This window comes from Protobothrops mucrosquamatus, unplaced genomic scaffold (assembly GCF_001527695.2).
Source record: "Protobothrops mucrosquamatus isolate PMUCROS unplaced genomic scaffold, P.Mucros_1.0 scaffold2792, whole genome shotgun sequence".
Classification (NCBI taxonomy): Eukaryota; Metazoa; Chordata; class Lepidosauria; order Squamata; family Viperidae; genus Protobothrops; species Protobothrops mucrosquamatus.
The window spans coordinates 87,451-98,100 of record NW_015388829.1 but is presented as its reverse complement, the minus strand read 5'-3'; the positions used below and the strand labels follow the sequence as shown (position 1 = coordinate 98,100).

The 10,650-nt window shown below is 36.4% G+C and overlaps 1 protein-coding gene across 1 annotated transcript; it reads left to right on the top strand.

The window, feature by feature from the left end:
• The first annotated feature begins 433 nt into the window (after positions 1-433).
• Positions 434-6,845, top strand: EFCAB9 (EF-hand calcium binding domain 9). Its single transcript, XM_015825759.1, has 4 exons — positions 434-569; positions 2,461-2,609; positions 5,014-5,190; positions 6,486-6,845. The coding sequence occupies exons 1-4, from the start codon at positions 434-436 to the stop codon at positions 6,651-6,653; spliced, it is 630 nt and encodes a 209-aa protein (XP_015681245.1). The 3' UTR covers positions 6,654-6,845.
• The last annotated feature ends 3,805 nt before the right edge of the window (positions 6,846-10,650 follow it).

Sequence of the window (10,650 nt, the reverse complement as noted above, 5' to 3'; positions counted from 1 at the left end):
TATATCATAATAATGGGACTTAGAGACCATTTGTTTATATAAAGATGATGGGATTGGCAATTTGCATTGGAGATGTCTTTCCTCCTCTTGAAGTATTGTTTACATGTTACATGGGGAAGGGAGTGTAGCAAGCACCAATAAAGTGTCGCAATAACATTGCACTGGTGCCTGTGGAGAGAGAGAATGTAATCTACTGCTCCTGTAGAAGAACCAAGAAGCTTAGATTGATGCTAGGATACTAGATAATTAAACACAAGGCAGAAATGTTTCTTATTCATCCTTGTTCTTTGAGTGCAAAACCTTTGTAGAACAGCACAAAGGTCTTTTTCGTCATCATGTTCTAATTCCAGGGTGGAATTCTGGGATTATAGTGTTGGCATCACCATGGTCAATTCCAGAATTCCAAATATAAATATAATTCTTCTATGGCAAGATGAGGCTGAAGCAAAAAAGCTTCTTTCATTTTCTGTGCTTAGATAAAATATACTGCTTATTATCTGTCAGAAATGCCAGAGCTCTGACAGCTTACTTTCATCTACTTGATGTTCATAAGAAGAACGCTTTGAATAGTAAGTAGGATACGGAAGCTAAAAAAAAAGTCCATAAAAATGATGAAATATAGGATTATCATTACTGTATTATTTCCTTTTGAAGATCTTTAAGTATTGGGGGGGTGTTTCAACTTTATTGAAAAGACAACAGCAAGAGAAAACTGAATATACCTCATTGAATATCTTCAGACTTGAAATCAAATGATACTGCTATGTTGAACAGTTTAACATAGATTAACTATCAAAGATGAGCCCAACTAGATTGCATTATATGCTTCTCTTAGAGAGTATTTCACTAACCTTTTCTTATTTATCCCAGTAGCTTTATTTCCTTGACACACTGAACTATGGTTAAATCAGCCATGATTTACTCAGCTCAGTTATCTTGGTGGATTACTGTGACAGATTAAAGTGTAAAATAACTACACAGCTGAATTTGCACAACTTACTAGATTAAATATGGCTGGCTAGGCTGAGGTTCATATATCATGCAAACATAGCCCTTATCTGGAATTATGAGTTCAAAGTTGATCTAATTGTAACAATTCTGAGACCAAAAATCAGTAGACTGATGAGGAATTGGAGAGGTTATATTCTTAGTAGTCATCTTATCATTGAGGCCACTTGGGGGGGGGGGTTATCTGTAGCCTCAAGTTCACCTGAATCAGCGTGCAAATGGGTATAGAACCTTCTTGGGACTGCTGAAAGGACTCTGTTGTAAACAGGAGATAAGTGGTGTCCAGAATGTGTATCTTCAAGGAAAGAGGACCGTTGGTTTGAAAGAGGGGTAAAAGAGGCCACCTATGTTAAAACTGAACAGCCCTCTCTCAACAGAGGGAGAGGGATATGACACCACCTATCTCCTGTACTCTGATTCAGGTGAATCTGAGAGTACAGATAAACCCCCAAGTGGCCTTAGCAAGTCTCAGAGAACTAATAACTGACTTTCAGAGTGCTAACGAACAGATGACTGCTAAGAATATAAATCCCTCCATTCTCTACTATTCAACCAGAACTGAAGAAGCTTCTTGGATGAGAAGTGAAAAGTCTTCAAGGAAAAAACCAAAGTCCAGTTATCTTTTGAAAAACACCTTTGGGAGAGGTTCTTTGAGGCCATTTTGAGCAAAGCACTTCTTTGAAGTTGCTTCACAACTTCACGGTGCAGCTTTTCCAAACATGGTGTTCCCTCGATGCTTTGGAACTAATCTCCCAGAATTCCAGACTGTGTAGTGACTGGGATGGGAATTCTAGAAGTTTCAGGCCCAGCTGATCTAGAAGGTACCAGATAGGAGTGCATTGGACTGTCTCAAGCAGAGCAAAGGACAGACTGCTTCCAAATTTGGAAGAGGAAAACTGGTTTCCATACTTGTTTCCAATAATGTCTGCCTCTTCATTCAATTTAAGGCAGCATATTTTTTTGATTATTTTAGGTTGCAGTTAGAGTCAGGAATGCACATATATTCAATTATATATTTTAAATAAACTTTTTCAATAATATGTGGAAAATGTCTTTTATGGATTTTTGAGATACTAATAACCACTCTTATTTGTTCTGCTGTTAATCAGTGGCTGGATTCCAACATTTAAGTAAACCAAATTATATTGTTAGATTTTTGACTTCTCTGTTGTGGGAAACGTATTATCACTTATTCAGTAAATCATTATGTATTAATCCAACCAATATTAGCTGCTGTATTACAAGTTGGAATATATTAGAGTTACCAGATCTGGCTAGCAAAAATCAAGATGATTACTACAAGATATAAACAAAAATGTTCTGTACCATCATCTGGATTTTTGCAGCCCATATCTGGAGATTTTGAAATGTACAGTATACTATTATTAATAGTCTTGTTAACTATAGTCGACCCTTTGCACACACAATGCGTAACACCACATCATTTTTCAGATTTGCAGTTTTACCGCTTCCTTCACCATGTAACTAATCTGTCCTCAGCTCAGATCATGCTGGTCTTTGATTTACTGGATTGGGATGGCAAAGGGGAAATCGGCTTTGACGAATTCTATATGTTGGTGTGCATAATAATGGCCCATGAGGTAAGTTAGCTAGATTGCTGGAGGTGACTGAAGAAACATTTGGTTTTGCAGTGAAGCCCATCTATCATCAAGTAATCTAGTTTTCACTTATATAGCAGGATTTTTTAGAGGAGTTTTGGGGTAAGTAAGTGAAGAAAAATATGTTCTGCAAGCATTTTCCATTCTGCAAATGGATGGACAATTCTGAGTCAATTGTTCACACAAGCTGATTTCTCATTTATGATTTCCCAGTGAAAAAGCTTACATATCTGTACAGAGTGTTTACCTGCTCCTCCTTGGTTGATGCTTCTATGGGAATCAATTGACAAGTTTTCTCATATAATTTAAGTCAGAATCCTTGGCAGATTTTTCCCTGAGAATCCAATGGAAGATATAAGAATAACCTGTATCTTCTAATTCTGGTTTATAGGATAGACACTAGTCTGGGATGTCAGTTTAGGAACTGGTAGAAACAAACCATGATATGAGCTTCTACAATTTGGGCATGTGGCTCCTGTTGACAGAAGGCAAGATCAACTGAGACTGATGTGTCAGCATGTCATCTTATTCAAAGTCAAAATTAGCAAAAATTGCCATTTACACAGTGTGTGAACTATGCCTGAATTGTATTTAGCTGAACTAGTAGCAATTTTATTTTTAAATGCTAAGGTGGAATAAGGAAGTTTTTTGCTTCAGATGAAGAGACTATAAGCGGTCACCTACCGCTAGTAAATAAGTTAACTGTAAATATTTTAGATATGCTCTTAACTGTACAAATCATGATTTGTGGAGGTAGAAATAAATGTCAGGCTTGCATTCTTCTCTTGTGACTAGTATCCACTCGTACCCTAGCTTAGGGGTAGGCAACCTTGGGGTAGGCAACCTTGGCTCTTTTATGAAGTCCACAAGTCATAAAAGAGCCAAGGTTGCCTACCCCTGCCCTAGCTTAAAAAAGGAGGCATTTTTCATAAATCCAAGTCCATTATATGACAGGTACATGGAGGGCTTGTACAGTATGGCTCAAAGTAACTCATGGGCAGTTGCACCATACAGTAAGAATCTCCCTCTCTCTACTCTGTATAGCTTTTTATATACCTGTCAGCTGCTACAAGGCTATTTTTTTAAACATGGGTTTATTGGTCCTCTGAAACAGTACTAAACCCATGTTCAAAAAGTAGCCTGATTGACAAGTGTGGGGAGAGAATTGCATGAAGCAGCTCCCTCCCATTTCATTGTGCAGCCTTCTAATATAATTTGTTATATTTAGTTCGGCAAAACCTAGTTTTGACATATTGGGATACCTGCCAGTGTAACCATGTGTAAACCTTTTCCCATTCAAAGTTCAAACAAATGATGGGTATTCTCCCATTAGTTAATGACATTTGATAGTGAGGTAATGAATTTTTCTATATAGATAGTCCTCGGGTTACATGGTAATTGGGACCAGGTTTGCTGTCACTAAGCTATGCAGTTGTAAAGCATTGCCTAGCAACAGCGATCCTGGCGGTCCCAGTTACCTTCGTAACCCCAAGATGCACAGATTGTTAAGTGGGAAATGATGGAAGAGCCAGGTGAGGAGTGTGATGGTGCTGCAGGGGATATTATGTGGGAGGGAGGCCTTGGGAAGTCTGGAACAGGCCACACACAAGTGTAGGAAGACTGGGATGCATGGGGCAGTGGGTATGAGTGCAGAAAAGCTAGCAGAACTTGCCAGGGCAACTAGCAACCTTCCCTGACAGCTTCTGCTTTGACTTTACATCAGGGAAGCCAGCAAGGAAAGCCACAAACAGCTAGCTCATGAATGCAGAATGCTGCAACTATTGCTAAGTGTGATCCAGTTCCCGTACGCTCAAATCACAATTATGTGACTGTAGGGTGCTACAATGGTCAGAATTTCAAGGACTGGTCATTACCACTTATTCACTGCCATCACAACTTTGAATGGTTCCGAATCGAGTTGGTAAATGAGGACTAACTGTGCACAGTGTTATTTAGATTTAAGAATGCGAGAAGCCGAAATGCCTGTTTCCCCCCCCCCATAAGATAACGGGTTTTTTTTGCTTTGTTTTAGATATGCATTACATGAACACAAACCAACGTTCTGTTGAAGTCTTCCTGTCTGAAAGATATCCTATGGTCTACAACCTAACTTCTTAAAAAAATTTGGCCTCTTTGTATAATTATCCCTAATCACACCTCTCATTAAATCTTATCACTGAAAGCCCAGGCATCAAGCCATCACAGAAAAGGGTTTCAAATCCTGTTCTCATCCATGAGATTTGCTCTTGTTCACATTCAGATTGCCATTATAGAAGCATCTCAAGTTATTTTTTCTGATATCTATCAATAATGTTTAGTTTTAATGTTTGAAGAGACTAGAGCAGCAGCTCTTAATTGCTGTTCTTGCCTTTCTGTCTTTGACCAGAACCATCTTGAAAAACAGTTCATGTATCGTCATTCTCACGCTGTTTTTGAGTTGCTGGACATTGATGGGGGCCATACAGTTGCTCCAGCAGAGTTCCAGGCCACACGCTTCCTTTTCAATGTCAGAAAGACTGAGCTGAGTCAAATATTCAAGGACTTTGACATCTCAGGTGATGAGGTAATCCAATATGATGAACACAGGAGACAGGTTCCTCCTTCCCAGCTGTGACATCTCAGTATCTTTTGTTAGCCAGAAGCAACCCCATCTAATATTGTAACTGTGCTGCCCACCAAAAACTTATATCCTCTTTGTATGTTAGTCCCTCTGCTATGTTTAAATATCATAGTAAACCAGAGTGTGTTTTAGCCAGGACTAGTTGGGGGGAAAAAAAACAAAGTTAATTTTGTAGCAAGCACGATGTATTTTGGGATAATTTTTGGCTTGTTATTTCATGCTCAAAATTTTACTATTTTTGCCTTGTATCTCTGTGAATAGTTCCACACTTTATTTATATACAAATACGGAATGTTCAAATTGGTGCACTGAAAGGGTTTAGTGATTTTAAGAAGGCATGATTATCCTTTCTAACCTGTCAGCCATGTGTAACATGATTTAAGTTCCTGTGAATGCTGAGAAGGATCTTGGTAACGTGGCATCCCTTCTTGTATCAACATGGCAGCATTCACTGACATTGAAATTTCTGACCCTCATATTGCAACCAAGTTTCATTAATTTAAAGAATGGAAGCTCTGAACCTGATTCATGTTTAAGATTCAGTGGCTTACTTGCAAATTCTGTAAAATTCACAAGAAATTCTATTTGTCTCTTTGTTAAGATTATATGAAACTTCAAGCTCAAAAAAGTTTATTAGCTTACTCGGTTTCAACTTTTTATAAGATGGCCCTTTCCAGAAGTCAACTCCAGCATGCACTGGAGAAGATCCATCCACTGAGTTTGGGTGATGCAGCTTCTAATAGCTGGTTGGAAGGCTATAGTCAACTGTTACTTCAGTACGCTTACAAATGGAGAGCTTAGGCAAAAAATTGTAAATATCGAAGCAAGATGCACCTTCCAATCCAATTTATTTTTGTATATAGAATGGTGAGGCAAGACTATTTTCCTTTGTAAAAGGATGAATGGTTGGTATTGTATTCGGGCAGTTCTGTGGACTTTTGAGATTTAGTTTGAAGAGTATTAATAGAGGGAGAAGGAAGAGTGAAGCAGAATACTGTTTGAAGAGAGACAGCCAAATACTGTCTGGGGATTACAGTGGTACCTTGCTACTCATCATTAATTGGTTCTGGGAGGCACAATGAGTACCAAAACAATGAGTACCAGGACAAAATTTTCACATCAAAATGTGTTCAGTATCAAATTCTATGAGTTTCAAAGTAGTTGAGTACCAAGGTACCACTGTACTTTATAAGCCTGTCAATATTCCACTAAAATACTATTATGTTTTGCTCCATTAGCAATTGAACTACAAGGAGTTTAGAATGTTTACGATCTTCTGCATTGATAGACAACAGAGGAAAGCAAAAGATAAACTGAAGAAAGAGATGGCGAAAGCTGCAGGTGAAGTTGAAGCAGAAGAGGAGTATACTGAGCGTACCAGATTTAAACAGAACAAGAAGTTCTAACAGCATATAGAATTAATCTATGTCAGCTGTCCAAGATTCAGCAAATTGAACCAAAAGGATGCTAAGAAAACCTTGCAAAATGTTCAAAACAATCACAAGATATAAGTGAGCAATAATAAGATGGGGTGTTGTGTTATGGAAATATTCTGTGTTCTTTAAAGAATAAAGCACCTTTTAAAGTATAACCTATTTTTCAAAAAGTAAAAAAAGAAGGCTGAGAATCAAGAAACAACCGATCACTTATTGGGATGAACTGTGTGCTTATTAGAAAAATGGAAGAATTGCATGGACAATATTTAAAAAGGCCAGGATAAGATGGGACACCTTGATCTAGAATGGATGAATGAATGTCCAGAGCTCTAGGCTAGTTTGAGAAATCAAAACACCCATCCTCCCACCTATCTTTTTTGGTTTTCTTTATTTAACATGGCCGATCATCCCAACCAGCCTGGAGTTGCTTAAGGCCAAAACTAACTCCTTTTAATGCCGTTACCCCCCAACTGATTCATTGTCTGATCTTCCACGTCCACAACTATACATTTGCAGGATTCAACACTTTCCCTTTGACTTCGTTTAGATTGACTGCACGTCTAAAAAGAACATATTGTGGCCTACTACAAATATCCATGGAATATAAATAGATTCTAGGCACTACACTTAAGGAAAGTGCTCAAATAGATATTGCTATCCCTTTATAGAGATACTTATATAGAAATAAACTAGTATGTCCAAGAGTTATGTGAAAACTATAAACATTTCAAACATGAGTAGTTTTCAAAAGAAGTTTTTTTTAATTGCAAAAGGACTTTCCCATTTGTTTAGAATAGACAGTATTGAACCACATTTCATTTAGGGGAAGAATGTCAGGGTCAGTCTGAATTTCCATCATAGTATCGAAACTTTGTCCTGATTTTTTGCACTGAAGTACCTAACATATTTCTAAAATATTAGAAGTTCACATACATTTTAATTTATATGCATGCTGGCAGCTGCTGTGGCTTCTTGGCACATTTTTATGTAAAGTAGTACAGTTGGAATTTTTTTCTTCCAAACGGGGACATACCTGAAAAAACCCACTATCACCTTTTGAACTCTGTACTACTTTTCATATGTGTGACTTTTAAGAAGTATTTCACAAACATCATGGTAAATAAAAACCAAAAAAACATCGACTATAGATTTTATCATCCAGAGAAAAAAGGAAGGGTTTGGAAGATGGTAATTGAAAAGTGGACTAAAAAGAACAGCAAGCAAGCAAAATGGAAATCTTAAGGTAGATGCAAATGTGTTAAATATTCATTCATGGACATAATCACGGCACTTCTATATTCAAATTAGCAATGAAGGATTTGCTGACTAAAAATGATCAATGGTTGTGGGATCTTTCTGACGAAAATCTTCCCACTCATATTCTTTGTACTCTCAGGTAGAAACTGAAAATGACACAAGGGAGTAATGATACTATGCAACCAGTATTATGAATGCTCTAAACAGATTCAGAATTTTCAATTAGGCATAGTGCATTGCTATAATAATATATACTGTACAAGGGCATTTGCTGACCTACAGACTCCGGCAAGGCAGGACAGAAACAACCACTAAATAATTTAGCTCTAGTTTAAGAGAGAAAGAACACAGAACTTGTGTTTTAAAACAAGACATATCCTGTATTATCTTTATTGTTTAACCCTCCCCAAATAACTAAAAGGCATTTCTTTTTTCTTTTTAACACAGAATTCTATAATATACATTTCTACCTTTTTGAAATCAAAAAGTTTCATTTATAGTTTCACTGTTCAAACAGAACTATTTGTGCTCAGAGATCTCTTGCTTTTCAGAGAAAGCAAGAATTTATTCTTGGGCTAATAAAAAAAATCTCTTAAAAAGGTCCATACAATCCATGCATAAAGTTAATTTTTTTTAATTTTATAAAAGTTACAGGAAGAAAAGGTGTCACATCACTGTAATTCCTCTTTCTTTTTAGCCACTGAAATTGTGTACTGGTACTGAATTGCTAACCATTTGTAGAACATGAATGCTTTTTAGATACATGGCACACAACAAACAGTGTACAAAAAAGGATTTACCAGAAAAGAGAAGATATTTTATTCAAGAAATACAAATTGATGGTACCAGCCATCTTTGGAAGCCACTACCATGAGGCAAATAGGACATTAAACTTGAGTCCTTTGCTCAGCACATCAGAAAAGAGTGTCATTATAAACTGCCAGCTGCCTAATGCAAAACAGCTCGAAAGGCTGTCTCCAGTTTCTTGACATTCCCAGGATATGGAGAAGAGAGGCACAACAAAGGCCCTTGATAGAAGGCAATTTCATTATTTCAGTTAAAGCCCCAAAAATGGTTTGTATATCTGTGAGTTCAAATAAAAAAAACAAAAAAAAAACTCATTTAAGTTGACTTCCATCTTTGGCTTGATTTAACTACCAGGAAAGAAAAAGGGATCAAAAAGATGCATTTTTACTATTCTCCATAAAAACAATGTTTGGATTTTGTGTTTGACAACATACTTCTGGTTTGCAAACCATCTGCACTATTTCCAGAAATATTTAACCCGTGACCTTAATCAGAAGGCATGAACATAATTTTTCATGGATTGCTAATGCATGAAACCCATCACTGTTGTTCAAACTTAATTATGGAGCAAACTCAAAGGAAACCCCTCCCCCACTTTTATACTTTTTAGTTCTATACATTTACTGATATGCCTTCAAATATTCCACTCTCAAAATGAGATGGAAGAGATGGAAGGAAACAAAAGAGCTGAATTAAAGAAAGAATACTTCATGACTACATCATTTTTTAAAAAATTAGCCAACTAAACTTGGGAACATGGATGCCAACCAATAGAAATTGCTAGCATTAGTTTAATATTCTGTTGCTTTGAGTAAAATGTTGAAAATGTAGAATGGTTCATTCCTGTATCTCCCATACACAGCATTTCTTTCTGCTATTTACATTTTGTTTGATTGAAATGGATTTTTAAAAGCACACTTGGGAGGCATTTGCAAGTGAAGTACATTGCTAGATTGATGAAGAAACTGCACTTCAAGGAAAGCTCCATATAATCATAAGCAAACACTACCTAAGAATGCATGATCATGTAAAAATGAAATAAATATTACTTTTTGTGTTAGAACCCAAAGAATTTCAAGTGATGTACATGATTATAACATTCAAAATGAAACAAGAAAAATCTCAGCACTAGAATGCCAATGCTTTCATTGTACCTACATGTGTACTTGTTCACATCTGTTACATTAATCTTATCTTTGGGTTTGAACGTTTAAGGAATGAAAGCACTTACGTAAGATCTTTTCTGCACCTTGTCAGTTGTTTATATCATATGTTATCAAACAAACATAATCTCCCAACTAAATATATTGCTTTTACCATCTAAGTATAAATCCTAATGATTTATGAGGAATGAATTGTGAAACCATACTATTAATAAAACTGAGGGATTTACCCATCAATTTACTTTTAAAACACAGTATATTACTCTATTTTTCTTATCAGATTATTTCTTGAACATCTCTTTACAGATGAGAGAATTATAATCATTTTTATATGACTATTTCCTTAATCTTCTTGACAACCTTTTCTGCAGCATAAATGAAGCACAGTGACCATTGTCTGTCTTATATTAACTTGTTGCTATGTTTTTGTACACACAATGCAGTACAAGCCCTTTTGTCTTTCAAACTATTCCAGGAAAAACAAATTATAGACTATCCATTAATTCTGAAGCATATAGTACTGACACCTTTGCCAGACAAGGGGACAAACAGACTTATTATTGGATATATTTGTAGCTCTAATTCAACAGCAAAAAATGTTAATTAGAAATGTTGTGGGAATTTGATATGGCTATTAGGAAAATGGTTGTTTGCTTTTGATAACTCGGCCAAATATTATATTGTTATAATGTATACTTTCTTACATAGGAGTGGAGAGGGAGGCACATTTTGTAGACACT